General features: G+C 38.9%; 1 protein-coding gene across 1 annotated transcript in view; it reads right to left on the bottom strand.

Moving 5' to 3' along the window:
• LOC122397691 overlaps positions 1-20,533 on the bottom strand; it is a 475,319-nt gene that overhangs the window by 301,866 nt on the left and 152,920 nt on the right. The window contains exon 3 of the mRNA XM_043397029.1: positions 15,294-15,359. Within this exon, the coding sequence (XP_043252964.1) occupies positions 15,294-15,359 (66 nt within the window). The remainder of the gene's footprint in view (positions 1-15,293; positions 15,360-20,533) is intronic.

Consider the following 20,533-nt stretch of genomic DNA (forward strand, 5'->3'; position numbering starts at 1 on the left):
GATGTAAATGAGAAACATATAATAAATATGAAAGGAGAGTGTTCACTGTTTTAGAACAGTCTAACCACGCATATTAAAAATACTAAAACTTTAGGTGCATACAATTTTGGATCTAGTGATGTTTTATTTATAATTGGCCACTATTAGAAGCGGCAAGGATTCCCCTTTAAAATGGCTTTTGAATTTTGTCGATCCGACTTTCCGTTTTCGAGATATCGTCATTTATGTAAAAGATAATTTTTTAATGTGTATTAAAAATCGTAAAACTTTAGATGCATGCAGTTCCGAAACTATTAGAGTTTTATAAATTATTGAGCCACTGTTAGAAGCGGTAAAGCTTCCCCTTTAAAATGGTTTTTGAATTTTGTCGATCGGACTTTTCGTTTTCGAGATATCGTAATTTATGTAAAAGGTAATTTTTTTTAATTCGACTATCGCTGTCTCCGTCTGACGCGTCGCGCCGGACCTCTCTTTCTCGTACATGACTCGTGACCGAGTGACCTAGTTACTACGAGTCACGTGCCGGTCAACGACCTTGACAAGGCCGTAGTAAGAATGTAAACAAACGCTTCCGGACCCTTATATCTCCGAAACTAGCCACCGCATCGACTCGAAATTAAAACCGCTATATCTTCGAAACTAATTGAGCTATCGACTTGTTCGAACGCTCATTTTAAAGGGCATTTCATCCCCTATCCGGTGACTATACCAACTACTATAACTTATGCTGTCTTCTATGTTTATTTTGAAATTTACTTTAACACTATATACCTAAAGAAGTTTAAACAATTCCTATTGATTATACCACTTGTCTGCGATAAAACTGGATTATAAATTCGTTATCTAATTGAAAAAGGATTACAATTTATATACAGGATGTTTGCATAATTAAGAGCTATCATTTTTTCGTAAATAATTGTTTTCTCCGAAATTAACTACCCTATCCACTCGAAACAAAATTCAACTTTAACACTTTATTTTCTACATTCGTTTTGTCTTTAACATGTCAAAAAGAAATAATAAAAACCATCATATGCAAATATATGTTCAAAAAATTTCATATTAATTTTCCAGATTCCAGTTACCTATTTTCCGAATACTCCTCTCATTATTACCACGATTCGAGCGTTACGATAAATGTTTTGATTCCGGAGAAGAAGGCGTCAACAAACTGCGCGAATTTTCGCGTACCCGGATCGATCGATCGTCGGGCGCTGTCGGGCACGGAACATTTTAAAAAAATGACTGTCCACTAGTTGTACTGTTCCATGCAAGTGGCGCACGGAACAGCACAATCATACGCACAACCGGTGATGAACGTAGAAACGTTGCACGTGAACAGGGAACACCGCATGACGTCGTCCCGTGACTCGATTTATCACTCGGCCATGCCATCGAGTCTCGCTGCTGGTGCTGCGACGAGACTGGTTATTCGTAATTACTCGCGTCACGGGGAACGGCCGTTTCTCAAAGTAGACAGATGAACAGTCAGATGGAGAAGTTTATTGGAACGGGACTCGCCTTTTCGCGCAAAGGACCGCGGATGAATATTACTCTTAATAATCGTCCCCTGCGGATAACCATCCCCTCCCTCGTTTTGTCATCGCGGTTATCATCGTAAGTAAAATTGTTCAATCCTCGAACCGTTGTTCCAACAACGCGAAATGTCCGCTCTTTTCTCAACGCGGGAATATTTTCCCTACGCGCGGGAAATTCTTTTCCACGGACGTCTTGACGGATCCTGCCACTTGTTCCGGCAGACACTCTTTCATTCGTTACGAAATAATGCAGCACTTAGATTTATGAAAAGTTCTACGTGGTTGCGGACGAAAATTTGTGATAAATCCTCGTCTTTTTACTCGGCGAAACTGACACTGCCGCGCAAAGAACGTTGACGACTATTATTTTCAAACAGAATCAACCTTCTTGAACTTCCATTAATCTCGGAATATTGTCAGTTTCCACGAGTCTCTTTTACAGGTGTTTATCTTCCGCCAGCTTTTACCATTAGTCTTTTTAAAAATACGAAAGCTTTTATCTAATTTTATTACATTTTTAAAGAAGACCCGGCGGAAATACTGTTTCTCGTTTCCCCGAAAATTCGCGGCGTAAAATTGTTAGGGAAATTAAGCAAAGTGATATCGTATTAAACTATTACCGGAAAGCATTACGCCGGGAAGAAGTGAGCGCTCGAATTAATCAAGAGCCCTTGTCCCAGATTCGTAACATTCTGTCGAATCGAAAAATGTCGAAAGTTTTCCGGTTTCAGTCACGCGTTGGCGTTCGACGTTCCGCCTCGCGCGATACTGCTCGAAGACACGTTAACGCGGAATATTTTTCGCGACGAATTAACGGGCATTACGATTAAATTAAATTACCAGCCATTTATTTCCGCTTCGTTCTAGCCGATTTTAATCGCAGCGCCGAGGCGGCGAATTATCTACGTCGTAATTGCGATTGTAACGGCCTCGCGAATCAATTAAAATTTAATACAGACCGTGTAATTTATTAAAGTAAAATTGGAAGGAAATCGAGAGGAGGCGGTAATTAGGACAGCGTATTCCAATTAATCCTTAAAGCAAACCTTCGGTGAGGGAACAGGAATGAAGATGAACGACCCGCTGGTCATCCGTTAAACGATCGCAATCAACGGTGCAATATATGAAGGGGTCGTAATACGAATATTGCATATGGTGGACGTGGAACGGAGAGCAGTTTAGGTCTCCATCCATCTCTTCTCACCCCTTATGCCCTCGTTCCTCTTCCGCCATCGTGCTCTCTGATTCTCTACCGAAACTATAATAAACCTGCTGGATCACGGGTCAGGCACCGATCGACTCCGTAATAGAAACGACGAGCGAGAATTTTTATACCCCCATTCGAGCAACGAAATCATCTAATTATTTTTACAAAAGAGATTTCCAATTTTTAACCGTTCAATATCCAACGATATTACTATTAAGGTGTTTTCAATATTTATTCTAGTCGGTGGGACTTTGTTTTATTTTTAATTCGTAGTACTTTAAAAATCAATCTCTTTCGTCGGACACAAAGTTTAAAATCAGTTTATCGTTTCAATCTATGCAATTAAAATAACTGCAGGGTTCTTTTGTGAAGCAACAATTTACGTTTCGAATAAAATTTCCATTCAACCCTTATGATTGCTTGTCAAAAATGAAACGTTTGAACCGACGTCCACTGGTTTTCGAGACATTTAATTAAACGCTTATTTCGTCCATAAATTCGATATTTTTCAAAACTTTATCCGTCTAATATTCATCAAAATCGTAAACCATCCAATAGTTTCAAAAATAAACGTCTGACGTATGTTGATGGCAATAATTACAGATCATCGTGCCCAATAAGATTTGCACTTTCCCAATAACTTCCGTTCCAAATGAAGTTTAGTCCCAATGGTATCTGTTTACCAGAAAGAAATTTGAAAGCGTTTGGACAAAAAGGAACGAACGTCAAAGGGAAGCGCATTGTAATGAATGGGAGCAGTTGAGAGACGAACCAAGAGATCCTATTACAAGTAATTCGAACCGGAAAGGCAGCTCTTCGTCGAGCTCTTCGGCCCCGGCCCTCATTCGGTCATCTCTCCTCAGCACTCCATCGACGGTACAATACGCGCGGCACATTGTAATCTACGAGCTGTGCACCGCCTAGGCAGCTACCGGCAATGATGATATCAGATGTGATTGACGCGTTGGCTGTACCACAATCCCAATCCCGTTTCGCGCCACGGTACCATCATCGTGCGTTTACGCCAGTGAATACGCGACGTGCAGCCCAGGTGCGTTGCACAGGTTGCGCGCAATTAACCATTTAAATGTGGAACAGTCTGCCCAGACAGACTCGGAGACGAACACTATCGAAAACCACGGTCCAACGGTTAACTAAATTAACGAAGACCCAATAAGTCACGATACTTTCCAATACATCGATATTATACCATTTTATTCATGACGTTGGTCGTGTGGTTTAAGAGTTTCTCTGTGACACCAGAAAATCAATTTTTTTATCATTTTTCAAAAGTATTTAAATTTTATAAAAGTATCGATTAGATTTTTTAAGACAAATTACGAATATGGTTCAAGCGATGTTTTGAAAAATTTAGAAAGTATTTAAGAATGCATTGATTAAATTTTTGAAGAAAAATTTCGAGGATGGTTCAAATTATGTTTTCAAAAATTTAGAACTTTAAACACGTCTTTCTCGAAAGTATTTAGGAATGCATTGATTAGATTTTTTAAGAAAAATTTCGAGCATGGTTCGAACGATGTTTTAAAAAATTTAGAGCTTTAAACGCGTCTTTCTCAAAAAGTAGATGAAATCTTTTTGAAAATTTGAAAGACAATACTGAAATCTGGAAAAGAGTAGAGTAACACAGCGATTTTTGGGTAAGTACCAACATGTAGAATGTTTGCAACAGCGCTTGAGTATATGTCTGACCATTATGGCTACGTTCTACTGGCATGAAGCATCCCCCATCTCCCGATTTTCATGAGACTTTATAGATTTTTAGTATGGCTACAAATAAGATTCTTTTCAGCTGCGATAACCGAAGTTTAAGGGATATTACAATCCAGTTTCATCCCTTGATCTCGAAGATTATTAGAGATATGAGGAAGTATTTCGAACAAGTTTGTCGCGACGAAAAATAACGTGTACATATTATTTAAAAAAATAATGTTAATAATTAGCAGGAGTATCTTTGCTTTTTACAAATATTAGATATCTCCTTCAAAGGATAGTGTCTTAATTTTTAATTTTAAAAGGACATACATAATTTGTTTTTAAGAATTTCTTATATAGTCTTTCGATACTTTTGAAGATGGCATCAAAAGGCTGAAACTTTGAAGGGTAATTTCATCATCCCTTAAAGTTGAGTCGCCGTAGATGAAAGGAACGCGTACCTCTTTACAAATCAGCAAAGTTTCATTAAAATTGGACAATTCGTGGACGCTCCTCGTGAGCTCTGATTTAACCAAGTTCCTCATTACTAAGTTTATAAACATTCCACAGAAGGAGTCGATCGAAATGAAATTAATATGCACGTCAATCAGTATTTTTATAAATCGATACGATCGTAGCACCGAGGGTTTTTCAACTCATATTTCTACAATGTAATTCCAAATGTAACGAGTATTTTATGTCTCGTGTCTTTAGACATATACTAGTATTAAAAAGATAGATGTGCGGCATCAGTGCGAAAGAAATTCATACGTTATTACAACATTGACACGAATATGAGCTTAATGTCAATCATCCTTTTATGGCTACTGTTTTGCATAGCTTCCACATCACTTTCACGTGACGTTTCCAATACTCTGATGTGTGGCCTGTTTTCAACAACATGGTTCTTCGTCGATCCCCCAAAGCCATAAATATTATTCTGGTTTAACTACATTTTTTGGTATCTCACCATCGTACCTCAAAATCCATCTATCTGGGATTACAAACTCAACCTAACGTGAGCATTAAATTACCTAAACTTGAGAAATCTAAGACGAATATACAAAGTACCTATCAAGTTATTCATATTTTCTTCTTCTTCTTCTACTTTTTTTTCCGGTGCGATACTGGCACTATCGGCTTCGTAGTAACACCATTTATCTTCTATTTTTAATTTTTAAATTCTCTATTTTCTTCTTCTACTTGTCTTCTACCTGTTTCCTGTTCCAGTCATTCCCCTCCTTTATACTCTTTTAACTTCTTCTCCTCCCCCTCATCATCTCCTTTTCCCCTTTATTCATATTTTCAAAACTTTGAATTACATAGAATGTAAGTTTAGAAAACCACACACAATATCTCTGAAATATCTCACGTGGATGTACGAGACCCCAACAAAATAGAAAAACGACCATGAACAACAAAATGTAAACAATCTTTGGTGAAAAGTCCCCAGCTTGCAGTATCTGCAGGTGAGAAAATGATTTCTGAGGTGTTCTCGTCGTCGAAACGAACTGAAATTTCTACTCTAATTTCCTGGCCACATACACACGCACGCACGCGTGCACACCGATACGTTAATATAGACACAAGGACGTGGGATCGTCCAAAGCGTCGACTCTGCCGATAGCCGGCCAAAAACTGATTCATACTGTTTGCCCATATTCCCGCTGTTTACCAACCTGTTCCTGATTCTGGGTCAACCTCGTTGGACGAGAATTTCGTGCTTTTGCGGTTATTAGTGGCAGGAGTCATTATTAAGGATTCAGGCCGTCCTATTGGCTCCCCCGATCTGTTCATGGATCGTGAATGAGGACGGATCGAGTTTTTGCGGCGGTAAGAGCCCGTGGTGAATTGGATCGACGGACGTTCGCGTCGATGACGGTTCCTGGAAATGATCCGACCGTACGGAGGCATTTGTTGGAACTGTGTTTACGAAGACGAATTCGCGGATTACAATGGAATCGTAATTTAACCGTCGATTAAAATACAATTCGGTTCCATTAGTTTGCTCGTGTCTTTCGATTCGAAGGTAACGCGAAGTTATCGATTTAACCTTTTGTTTTCCCAAACGGCCGCTACTGTTATCCGTTGAAAGCGTAACGTGTAATCCTTTCGACTGCGTACTATTATTCGAATAATATGAACATGATTAATGGACTTCGTCCAGAATTGTGTGCGTCGGCCAGGGTTCGTATTTATGTTAACGCGATAACAAATACTGAATCATTGCGTCGGTAAAATAAACGGTTTCTCGTTATAAACAATACCATTTTGATGATACTTCGTTTTTATTGCCAATGTGCTCTCATTGCATGGAACCGAAAAAATATCGGGGAAATAGAGAATTCCTCTTGGTTACGGGTTTTGCAATTACTCATTCTAATTTACATAAAAACAGAAGAAAAAAACAGAAAAAATGGAAGTAAATATTTTATTGTTTCGAAAGCTCGTATTTCAACGAAGAATGGAAATGTACTTGTAACAAAACTACCCTCCGTCATGGTGCGCTTTCATAAGTCACTGCACGCTAATTGTCTGATTTATTAACGATTTCACCGCTTCGAATTGTTTCAAAATTTTCTTTCCCAACTCGCCGTTAACTATCGCGAGTTTCAGCTCGCCAGAAATAATGAAATCAAAATGCAAATGAAACGACGTAACTTTCATATTTCTCGAGAACTATTAACGCGTAAAATACCTATTATAAGGTATACGGCTGGCCATTGTCGCGATATTCTACTGACTGGAATACCTGCACGTTGTTCAATTTACACTTATCGACCATCACGCGATATTCTCTCGTTCCTTCCATTTTAGTACACTTTTACAGTGCACATAATTCCTAAAAATGCAGTATGCTATTGCTCGAGGAAAATTCTTCGAATAAGTATAACGCGAACAAGTAGTTTCGTCAAGGACCCGACGATAATTTATTTTATTAGAGCACAATTTAGTATCCTTTAAAATTCATTTTACGAACGAGAGTCGACAGTATTTATTGCCACTACGCTCTGAAAAATTTCCACGGATAAAAATTGAGGAGGATCCGCGCGGCGATGCAATTTCAACGGAACTCATTATTTCCATCGAAATTTATCTATTCTCCTAATGGACCATAAAAGCAACGAAAACCATTAAGGTGGCCAGGTCTTATTGCCATCGTGACGCGCATCAAATATGAACGTATCGTCCGGCGAAAATATTTTGCATCGAGTTTTCTTTTTGCCCCCGTCGTCGTAGCAATAACGTTAATTTCATGCACGCGCCGCGATAAAGCAAAAACGTTTGCAAGGCAATCACGCGTTTCGCGTTCTTTTTCCTGGACGCGTGTCATAAAACGCTTAGAAATTGCCCGGCGACCCGCGCCTTTCATCTTCCTCTATCGCGACCTTTTGTACATCTTTATCTCCGTGCTTCCAGCCCAGTTATACACCGGGACGATGTCGATCGTGTCGTTCTATTTAATCAATTTATAGATCTTAAAAGAGGAAGGAGCTTTTGAAACGTGCTCCTCGGAGAGTTTCAGACGACGTCCGAGCGTAACAAAACTGACGATCGTTTCTCTTTAACGTTTTGATAAAGTCAATTTTCCGCGAACCTCCTTCGACGATACAGTTTTCGAGCGAGAAAGATTTTATTTTCACCGTCGCGGGAAAGCGACGAACGAGCAAATTGAATTATCGTGCATCGTAATATTATATAATAGCTTATTGCCGCAATTTGACAACGATATAGCTTACGCTTCGTTTCTTAAATTATTAATCTTTCTGCTGGCGTTTAACCGAGTTGGAAATTAAATTTCTGTTTTATCATTGTTCGTAATTATTTTTAAGCCTGGAAACTAGACTTATTTTCACTTTGTCGTCGATTCTGCTTTGAGAACGCGAATCGTCGCGGGAACTCTGACGCCGTGATATCGTGTATGGAACGAAACGTCGATAGACGTTTCGATCCACGTGATGTAATTATTTTAGTCTCGTTAATCCGCGTCACGTCGTTCAGACGGGTGTTTCATAAATCACGACAGCCGCGTTTGCTTCGCAAGAAAGTAATCGACAAAATTATACGCCCGTCGGTGCGCAAAGTTACTCGTCAAATGGCGCCTGTATTGTTATACGAAATTAATAGGTCGTACTGCAGCCACGGTCCAAACATCGACGATTAATTCCTCGTTTTATCACTTCATGATGTAGATTAATTAACTCTTCGCAACGTTGCAGCGCGTCCCCTGCGGATTCGCTCGAGCTTGAAATTTTTATGGGGTTGAATTTCGAAATTATTAGCAGGGAAGATAAATTTGGCAGATAATTCGTCGATGCCTTGGACAATAGTCCTCGATATAATTAAATAAGTACTTCACTGCATAAATAAATACTCACATACCCTAGAGAAAGTTGATATAAATATTTTGTAAGATTATTTTACGTTTCCAACAGCCTCTCAAAAAGATGTGGAACTCGCGAAATAGATGTGCATTTCTGTTAGTATTATTTTTATTATTTTATTTCAAGCATGGAACGAATGTAGAAAAATATCAGTTCTGTTCTAAAATTTGTTTACGATAAATGAGAGAGAATATTCCGAGTAATTAACAACTTCCTTCCATTTGAGTGAAGCATAAATAAAGAAAATGTTGATATAAATAAGAAGAAATACATAATGAGAAAAATGAGAGTTCTGTTGTTCTAAAAATTTGTGTACGATGTCTGTCGAAGAAGAGAGAATTTTCCGAGTAATCAACAGTTTTTCTTCCGTTTGAGTGATTCGAAAATTATTATCGACGACGCTATAATATCTAAGCTCCCTCCTCGATCCTTATACATTAGACGGAAGCACAACACGAAAGCGGAACGACATTTATATTCATAACGAAACGGATTCCGTCCCCGTTTCGCGCCGCCAGCAATATTTACCCTCGACAAATATAACGTGGAAATCGTTCACCGAATCTCCTCTTCGTTCTACACGCTTCCTTTGCAACCTGTCTCGTTCTTATTTTCGCGCCGCGGTGCCATCGTCGCCTTCTACGGGGTGTTCCGGGTTTTGCCTAACTACGGAAGCATATTCTACAAGTGTGAATAAGAACAAAATATTTTCGTTCCCGAAGAGAACCTAAAAGGAAGTTAAAATGTTGATTAAACTACCACTCAAAAACGAAAGTCTTTATATTATAGAACAATTGTTCCTTGGTTCGAAAAATATACTGCAAATTGTTTATTTAATTCATACTTGAATTGCTCAAGAAATTCATAATGTAATAAATTCAATTTTAGTTTGTATCAACGTATAAGAACTATATTTGGAATCAATAAAGCATAGAAATTTTTATATACACTTATATACAAATTTTTATATATCTTTTATAGAGACTGAATCTTTTTAAGTCAAAGATAAAGTGAACACTATCGATTTAACATGTTCTGCAATGGAAAATGTTCTGTTATCCACTTTGTGTTGCGTTTAATATTTACTTATAATTTTATGACAAGTGTACGACGACTTTCCCTTATTTCCACTTGTAGAATATACAATATATGTACTTCTGCAATTTTCCGGGAAACTCAGGAAGCACCCTGTGTATGAACGTCCCCAACCAGTCGACGAATTCTAGTCTGTTGATTTTCCCCCGAAGCTACGAAAGGACCGCCCAAACACGGTTGTGTCATGGCGTTTATTATGTGGGCATAACTCACTGTGTAACTACGCCCAAAAGAGTTTCCTTTTTTTAATTAAGAATGCCACTTTTTGTCAAAACTTTTCGTAATGGACTGAATTATATACCAAAATTCTCGTAACAAAATCAACATTTATTCTAAAACGACGGTTCGTGCAAAGATCTATCGCCCCACATTTTCGATTCATTATTCCTCATAGATTCAGTCCTTTTCATGCCAGTTCCAGAATACTGCGTACAATATTATAAAAAAATACCAAAGAATATACAAAAAAACACGTTTTACGGTTGAAGACCCCTTTAACACTTTGACTGCCACATCGCCCATATATGGGTGACAGAACTTTTAACAGTAGAACTATAACAACGAATTCTCAAGTTGAAATGTTGAAGAAAATAAATTTTAATAGGCTTCGTAAATTTTAATGAGGTTACAAAAGTAACTGCTACGACAACTTTTAAGTTGTGTAGTGTACAATTGCCTAAACTGAAAATTTTGGTCTCGTAAACAATTTTAGGATTTTTGACTGGCAGTTAACGTGTTAAGAACGTCACTTTCCGTAATGGACCGAATTTTATACCAAAATTCTCGTTACAAAATCAACGTCGATTTATTCTAAAACGAAGATTCGTACAAAGATCTGTCGCCCCACATTTTCGACTCATTTTTCCTCATAGATTCAGTCCCTTTCATGTTAGTTCCAGAATACTGCTTGCAATATTATAAAAAAATACCAAAGAAAACATAAAAACACGCGTTTTACAGTAGAAGATCCCTTTAAGAACTACACTTTCCGTGATGAACCGAATTTTATACCAAAACACTTGTAATAAAATTAACGTCGATTTATTCTAAAATGAAGGTTCGTGCAACGATCTATCGCCCCACATTTTCGACTCATTCTTACCTCTCTTAAGCTAGCAGGATCAAAGCAGCAGAATCACATCGGACCTAGTGGAATATTTAGTACTTATTTTGTACTAATTTGTACCACAAATAATAATTTTGTACCTCCTGCCGTTTTCAAAAAAATCGTGGCGCTGCTAGCTTAATATTAAGCTGGCAGGACCAAAAGTTAAAATTAATGAAAATGAATAAATCAAAGCGGATACGTTTAGTGCTGAATTTGTACTAATTTGTATCACCAAAAGAAATTTTGTACCTCTTACCGTTGTCAAGGAAATCGGAACGATGCGAGTTTAACGTTATGCTGGCAGGACCAATGTTAAAATTAATAAAAATGAATAAATCAAAGTGGATACATTTAGTGCTGAATTTGAACGCGTTTTATTGTAGAAGACCCTTTTAAGAACGTCACTTTCCGTAATGGACCGAATTTTATACCAAAATTCTCGTTACAAAATCAACGTCGATTTATTCTAAAACGAAGATTCGTACAAAGATCTGTCGCCCCACATTTTCGACTCATTTTTCCTCATAGATTCAGTCCCTTTCATGTTAGTTCCAGAATACTGCTTGCAATATTATAAAAAAATACCAAAGAAAACATAAAAACACGCGTTTTACAGTAGAAGATCCCTTTAAGAACTACACTTTCCGTGATGAACCGAATTTTATACCAAAACTCTTGTAATAAAATTAACGTCGATTTATTCTAAAATGAAGGTTCGTGCAACGATCTATCCCCCCACATTTTCGACTCATTCTTACCTCTCTTAAGCTAGCAGGATCAAAGCAGCAGAATCACATCGGACCTAGTGGAATATTTAGTACTTATTTTGTACTAATTTGTACCACAAATAATAATTTTGTACCTCCTGCCGTTTTCAAAAAAATCGTGGCGCTGCTAGCTTAATATTAAGCTGGCAGGACCAAAAGTTAAAATTAATGAAAATGAATAAATCGAAGCGGATACGTTTAGTGCTGAATTTGTACTAATTTGTATCACCAAAAGAAATTTTGTACCTCTTACCGTTGTCAAGGAAATCGGAACGATGCGAGTTTAACGTTATGCTGGCAGGACCAATGTTAAAATTAATAAAAATGAATAAATCAAAGTGGATACATTTAGTGCTGAATTTGTACGCGTTTTACGGTAGAAGACCCTTTTAAGAATGTCACTTTCCGTAATGAATCGAATTTTATACCAAAACTCTCATAACAAAATCAATGTCGATTTATTCTAAAGCGAAGGTTCGTACAAGGATCTGTCGCCCCACATTTTCGACTCATTTTTCCACATAAATTCAGTCCCTTTCATGTCAGTTCGAGAATACTCTATGCAATAAGATATTTAACGGTTCGAACGCGAAGAATGGACCGAGTGAATGCCGTTCGATTCGATCGGGGCACGCAACGGACGTGTCAACAACGCCGGAATAAAATATCTTGACGCAGGTGTCGCAAAGCCCCCAGTCAGTTGCACGTTCGTGCCGCGTTTCTATTCAATCGCCGATACGTTTAGTAAATCCAACGAAAATTACTCTCGCGGCTCTCGTATTAATCCCCGGTACACGGCAATGACCGTACAAGCGGCGCGGTGCTTGCTCTTCCATTCCGGTAAACGTATCGCGGCCGGAATCTGCTACGCGGCGTGTTACGGTGCCGCGGACGTAATCACGCTGTGTGAACATGTAAATCCAAAACGATCCGCCGCTCATTCCGAAACGCTAACATCGATGGCGCGGCCGCGTCACGCGTATTTACGTTTCATCCCTTTCAGGAGTCGTTCGATCACACCCCCCACTCCTCCGACTATCGCGAGGGGAGAGAGAAAAAAAACTGTTCGCGGCGACATCGCGGGAAAACATCGCCCGTTTATCGGCGATCGTGAATTAAATATTCATTGGAATCGATTCGAGCGCGGGGCGTCGTCGATCGAGGCTCCTCCATCTAAGATTCACGAATTTATTCCAGCAACTTTTATCGCAGCGTGAAGGGAACGCTTACGGAGAAATTGTCCCGAATGTTTGTTTATTCAACGCCTACGAAAAATGGCCAAAATTCGAGTTGGAAAAATTTAATTCGAGAGGGTTATATGCAATGCATTCACCCTTTCCTGGACACAGTGAGCCGTGAAAGACTTAAAGCGGCGTGTGACCATCGACGTCGAAGCTTTATAAACTTAATTTTACTAACAATTTTTTAGTAATATCCCTTTTTGTTGGAAATACAAGAAACATGCAAAATACGAAACTATAAATAATTTTAAGGAATACTTTCTGGGCAAAATTAAAATGTTTCAGAGACACACGTTATTTAGAATGATTTACTTCTTCGTGCGTGAAAATTTTTACAGGTTTTCTAGGCTTTTAAAAAATGTTACAAACTGTTTGATAGTAATGTAATAAGAGAGTTGGGAGTTTTTGAAACATTGAAATAAATTCTGCCAAGTATGCAGTTTTATTTGTTAATTTTTCGTCCTTTCGTTTATTTTGATAGAGCCGATTTCTGTTTAACTTTCATTCTCAGATTTACTTGTTTATCGCCCGCGTTTATCGAGTTTCAAATCCTACCGCCGTTCGACTACTACATATTAGTTGCTTGGCGTCCCTGATTGGACCTTTCTTGTCGGTTACAGTGCTGATTGGTCCTTTGACGTTGTACCCCTTCGAGTCCTGCCGTGATCTGGTGGCAATAACGACCGCGTTTCCTAAGGATAGCATCACATGGCCCGATCGATCGGTTCATATCGTATGTAAATAGCTGTTTGTAGCATTAACGTTACGTTTAATTCGTGGTATTCTATGATAAACACGCGTTATTTCGAAACGACAGGACCCCTGAACGTCGATCGAAAGTATTTATCCAAGGACCTGAATCGCGAAGTTTCGACAATATTTTTAACGTGTATCGACTACGCGACGAAATAACGAAATTTAAAATTGCAATGAAACGACAACCCAACTTGGGGAACCGTCTTCGCGGTGTGTTGATTGAACCGAGATTTCCGCGAGCTGAAACAATATTTACGCGGCAATGCAGTCATCGTATCGGGAAAGTATACTGACATGAAAAATGTAGCCTCGAAAATTCTGTTGGAAATATACTACGCCTCATAAAATTCGATTTCGAGATATTTTCGAAGCTCACTTTGCCCAGAAACAGCAGAATTTTTAATGTTTGCTGATCCACGTGGCAAATTCTAAACGTACGATCAGTGGTCTCGAATTTCGCACTTTTGAGGATCGCGGGCGACAGAAGCGAGTATTAAAATAATCAAAAAGTTCTGGACGACAATGAACAGCCGTTTTTATTGCGTCCCTCGAGGGATCCGCAATATTCTGCATGATTCTGCAATTATGAAAAATTTATGCAAGGCGTAAAGCGGGACACGGTCTCCGCGACTTTCCACGTTAAGGTCCCTCCGCAGAAAGGGTTTCAGGGCTGAATGACTTGCTTGGCGCGGCAGTTACTTTTAATTAGAGAGCTCGGACGCTCTATCTTCGAGCGTTTAAGAGCAGAAGAGAACACCGACTTAGCAGCAATTTTTACCCATTAAAACTCGAGGAAGAGTCTCGCGAGACGCGTTCCACGAATAAGACCAAAATCTCCTAGCACACGGCGGGTCTTCTCGTCCTTATCGTTCGCGAAATTATTGAGACGATTCTCGTCCTTTTCTTAATCTTGAAGCTCGACTCACTTTTAAAGCGGAGTATCTTTCTAAAATACGTAAAAATCAAAACGACGAAACAATACTTCGAACAAAAGACGAAATCGAAAGAGTGAAAAATCTACAAAAAAATACTCTCGTAATATGAAGCTATCGTTCCAAATAAATCGATACGATTTTCTGGATATGTCGCGAGAATTAAAACATCGAAACGTTGTTTCAAACGGTTATTTCTTTTTTTTTTTTTAATTTTCTTTCGGATAAAATTTGTCCTGGTTTGATTTAGAAGTTTAACTCTTCGGAATAGAAATACCAATTCGTTGATTGTGTACCAGGCTGGTAAACTATAAACAACGGTCGCGTATATATAGATGGAACCAATTTATTGTTTGCTGAATGTTTCGCTCGAAAGAGTGAATGCAGTCATTGAAACGTGGAAACGCGTTGCTTTATTCTCTAAAAACTATCGTAACGGTCTGTGTCCTCTTTCGGTCGAGCGCTTTATCGCGGTTTAGAGACAGCTGTTTAACCGTTCCTAAGAAAAATCGGGGATCGATTGTGGAATTTTATCGTTTTACGAGACTCACCCTTCGACTGTTGCCGTCCTTTGGGTTCAGATTGGGCTCCGTGGTGACTGTGCCAAAAATAGTGGGCTGTAACAGAAAATAAGTTGCTTTTATTGTATCCATCGAACTGTACTTGAACAAAGACAAAATTCTCTTATTATTACTCCGAGCAAACGTCATTTAAAAGAAATTCAACAGCAGAGTATCGACGGGAGAGAGCATTATAATTGTATAAATATTTTTAAATTCGATACGGTAAATATTTTTTCACCAAAAGTCACGTGGATCCGAGCAAATAACACGCGTAAACGTGCATTCGATGTCGCGTTGTCGTCGAAAAAAAAATATGCAAAGAGTAGGAGTGAAAGTGAGTCAATTAGAGGGTTAAAAAGCGTAGCGATCTGCCATTAGGAGGCAGCAATTACATTTCCCAGCTTTTAGCCGGCGAGATATCGCGCCTTTTGACATCGATCGACGGGCTGTCAATTCGAAATAGAGGCGCGATTCCGGCCCGTGAATTCGTCCGGATGTTACGCGTAAAACTGCGAATCCCGTAACGCCGCTGTAAAAGCTGTCGCCTCGTAAATCTATGGAATGCCATCTATGCAGTTCGGTGGCCGCAGTCGCGCCATTAACTGACCCTGATCGAGAAAATGCATTCCCCTTTGCATCGAGCAAGAAGAAAGCGTCGATGGAAAATCGGGGACGATACATGGTTGTCCGCGCGAGCATGGTACCTTCCTTCGGGTTCGATTCTTCGTGGCAATATAAATCAAACAATCCGTTTTCCATTTTTCAATACGAGTCTACCGATGGGAATATAAATATGCAGAAAAATATCACGGTAAACCTTCAGCTACGATTCTTTGTAAAATATGCAGGCTGCTCGACCAAAACAATTTTAATGGGAGATTCTAGAGACCAAAATAAGACGAAAATCAAGAATACCAATTTGTTGATTGAGGCTTCGTTGAAAAATTATTAATTAAATTTGTCCACCTACACGAATTTTTTTCTTGAAAGTGCGTAGGATTTCAGAGGTATGTCTATTCACCAAAAATGATTGTAATTGACCCCCGCAATTGAAAATAATTTTTCCAGAATGATTTGAAACTTTTCAATTTCTTCGAAAAATTTAACACTGTCGATTTTTCTTAGACATTCGTTTTTCATTTTTAATAAATTGGTTTGACGCTGTACGGAAAAGTTGTTTAGTAGTTTTTTGTAGGTATCCATGAGCTCTACTTCACCACTAAATTTCAATTAAATCCATTGATTATTGTGGAAGTTATGGACGTTTGAAAATTGAACCACTTTTATGGGGGTTTTCTAAGTTTACGGGGCTAGGGAACAACTTTTTGAATATTTTTTGTGGAATTTCTACACATTCTTCGTCAAAATACGCGTTGTTTACATTTTGAAATTTTAAAATCCTCCAATCCGTTCAGGAGTTATGATGTTTTGAACATACGCTTGAAATTTCAGTGAAACATGTCGATGTATAGTCAGACATTATATTTTCGGTAAAGAATTTTATTCTCGAAAGTCCGTAGGAATTCGGGGATATGTCTATTGACCAAAAATGATTGTAATTGACCCCCGTAATGAAAAATAATTTTTTTAGAACAATTTGAAATATTTTAATTTTGTCGAAAAATTTTCTGATCGGTATGGAACTTTAAACGTTAATGATTTATTAACGGAGCCTCAATCAACAAATTGGTATTCTTAATTTTTGTCTTATTTTGGCCTCTAGAATCTCCCATTCAAATTTTTCCCAAAGATGACCGAATGTTTGTTAAATTATGGAATGTACTCGTTTTCAGCGTTAAGATGGAAGCGAACGGCGATTATTATATTAGTTAAATTCATAATAGCCGCGATTGCCAAGAGCTTGGCGCCTCGTAAATTCGCCGTGCGTCGATTCGTGCTTAAATCATCCGTAGGAAAAGTCAATCGAGTCCAGGCGCGGAAACGTTCGCTATAAAGCACAAGCACCTCTTCGGATCGGTCGATAATTTCGTAACGTTAACGGAGAATGATCCTCCTCGCCCGACGATACTACCGCTCGAAGCGTTTTGATCAAGCCAAAGACAGTCCTGATCCATTAAGCGTCCTTTTATTTCCGAAATAACAGTTCCGCGCGGCAGTTTTCCACGAACGCCGCGCGATACGGCGGAATTAAATAGCGCACAACAAATCGTCCTCCCGGCTTCCACGGGCCGAACGTATCGCCAGGATTTGCAGTTTATGCGACGATAAAAAATGAAATTGGACCAAGGTTCCCCCGGTTTTACGCGGTTCGTACGGTGTTAGACAACTATAAACACCGACGAAAGCAGTAAACCGAGGACTCGTGCTTTTCGTTGCAATAACGAAAACGATATTCGCGATAGAGGGTTCTGATGACATCCAGCATTCCTCTTTTAAGTCCAAGAGGCTGAAAATAGACGCTCGCGACTACATCAAACGGCTGTACCATTATCGCGTCAGCCCCTCTATTATAAGAAGAGACAAAGTTTCTGCAATCACAACTCTTACAGCTTGCCCAATATTTCGATCGTCTCACGATAAGAACGTTTAAATGCTCGTTTAACACTAGATTTACGGGCATTGATCGCACGTATATTTATTGATACCTTTCATGTTGACGATTACCTTAACTGAATAAAGACATTTTTTGAAAATATCTCGAGATCTAATAACTTTTTTGCCATGGTACCCTAATTATTTTTTACGTAGAATGAACAGAAGAATCGATCTGTGTAAAGAAAAATATGCATTTTTATTTAAAGGAATGATGCAATTGTTAATTGCACATGCACTGCTGCATCTAAAAAAAATTTTAAGGCCTACAGATGTAGTGCTCTTCGAACCATTTATCTTTCTCCTTTGGCATTTTTTCGTAAATGCAATAATAACGGAGTTAGGACTTGAAACAATTGCGTGGACCACCCTGTATAACAGTTTGTATTACGCTCGATTATTTTAAATAAAACTTGAACTGCTGGACAGTTTATCCTTTCAGTTTTAATGTATATCCAACCAGAGTACTTATAGCAAATATTACCGCTGAATTTGCGTTAGAATTAAGAGAATTATTAATTTCTCACTTTTCATCGATTTAACAGTCTCCTGGTTTAAGAGGCTCCACTAATTTTTTAATTACTGCAACGTCGAAAAGGTTTCGTACACCCGAGAACGAAGTATCGAATAAACGGTTGCAATTCGTTCCGTCGGATCGATATTACATTTCTGGGAGATAAATCTGCCCAGGTTGGATGTTTTACATTCTGCATCGGTGAATCGGGTTTCCAGTTATTGCGTGCGCGTTATGGCAATCGCGGAAATGAATTAAATCTCCGGAAACACGATTACTATTATTCATCCGTTGTTTGTACAAACCCCGGGCGGCACTCAAATTCCGTGAACTCGCGTGCCGTTATCAAACACGGTCGATCGTAAAACGGTCGAAGGAAAAGGGCAAGAATTTAAAGCCAAAAATCAATAATGAATCGAACGAGCCGAAACATTTTTCTCAAAGGAGGAATCTTCTATTGTCGTTTATGAAAGCCCCGAAGGTAATTGCTAGCTACGAGCCCCGAGTGGAATCGATACGTCTTGAAAAGCATAAAAACTCACTCAAAGTAATTGTTATCGATATGGACAATGTAGCTTAAGAGCACGATTGGATAGAAAAATCGAGAAAAAAGAAACAAAAAATGGAGAGAGAGAAACTAAATTATTTTCCATCTTCTTAATTCGCGCGACGCCTAGTTAAATAATTAAAAGACTCGAAATTGAAACGTCATCGATCGAAATTCACCCCTTAAATTCCCCTTGAACGATCCAACTAAATTATTCGACCGTAAGCTTCGCGTGTAATTAAATTATTCACCCTTTTCGGTGGGACGACCTTTCTTCCCCGAGCCACGAAAAGTTTATCCTTCCGGTCGCGATAAGGAACGTCTGATAAGGACGAGCTCGTAATTTATGACGTAACAGTCAGGTACGACGTGTCGGACGAGAAAAACAAGTCGAATCGATGCGCTCTGTGGAACATCCGCAACACGGAATCAGCACTGAATCGTTTCCTCCTTATCTTTATCCGCTTCGTCGGATCGGTCAACAATCGCGTCCCTGATTCAAAAAGACGACGAGAAAAAGGGTATTCGGCCGGCTTCCTCGCAGAAATTTCTTCCGGGTCTTTCTTCTCGCGTTCCTATGCTTCTTCTTCCAGTCAGACATTTTTTACGCTCGCGAGAGCCGAGTCCACGTACGGTTGACCCTCTCGAAACGCGTACAATTTTTATTTCATTACGCGTACTTAATCATACAAGGCACCTTTGCACGTTCTCTGGTATTTAGTAAATTTATTTCAACGAACTGCTCGCGCTGAAACAGTGGCATCATTTTCATGGGATTCCTGCCTGAATACAGTCGTATAAAGAAAGTACGACATATCCTCGTTACCAGCATCGTACCAATTTCATGGATTCCTCTTTGTTCGATGTTGAAACCGCGTACAATGGGAAACCGCTCTACGGGAAACAAACAAAAACAAATAATCGAAAATCCGTGGTGGAATTTTACTGCGGGAAACGAGATATTTCTACGAGCGAGACGCTCATATTTTAGACACAAAAGTTAACCACGTGAACTCCACGATGAAAGGAACAACAGCGAACGCGGTACCTTTTAAACAAAGCTAATTAAAAACTGTGTGGAAGAAACGAATCGTGAGAGTCTAATGTTTTGGTATAAAACGACAGTGTACTAGAATTAAAGGAAAGAATAGACATTTCTGGCCAATTGTTTTTTCATTTTCCTCTTTGAACACTTGTTAAAAATAAATATTGATTAAATTTTCACGAGTTGTTCCCCTTTCGTTTAAAACAGAATTCCCGATCATCGAAAATTACGAATAAAATGAAAGCAAATTTAATTGCTCGATGCAGAGGTTCTACGAAAAATTTAAATTTAAATTTTGCACTTTAAACAACGAATTCAGGATTCTGTTAGGAAGTGGTAATATGTGGTCCGTGGCACGTAGTTCCAATAAAAGAGAAACCACGCGATCCTTCAAGTGGTTCTCTGAAACGGGCATGTAGGGTTGTCTCTAAATCCTTCGAGTAGTTAAATTATTCCGCGTTTCCGTTGCAGGATACTCTCGAGCGGACGATTAAGAGAGTCCTTTGAGGATCAAGTAACCGATGTCCGTCTTATTTACAAATTACTCCAGGACCCTGGTGCTCTGGGAA

The sequence above is a fragment of the Colletes gigas genome, unplaced genomic scaffold (genome assembly GCF_013123115.1).
Source record: "Colletes gigas isolate AHSC1104 unplaced genomic scaffold, ASM1312311v1 Colletes_gigas_Sc00001, whole genome shotgun sequence".
NCBI lineage: Eukaryota > Metazoa > Arthropoda > Insecta > Hymenoptera > Colletidae > Colletes > Colletes gigas.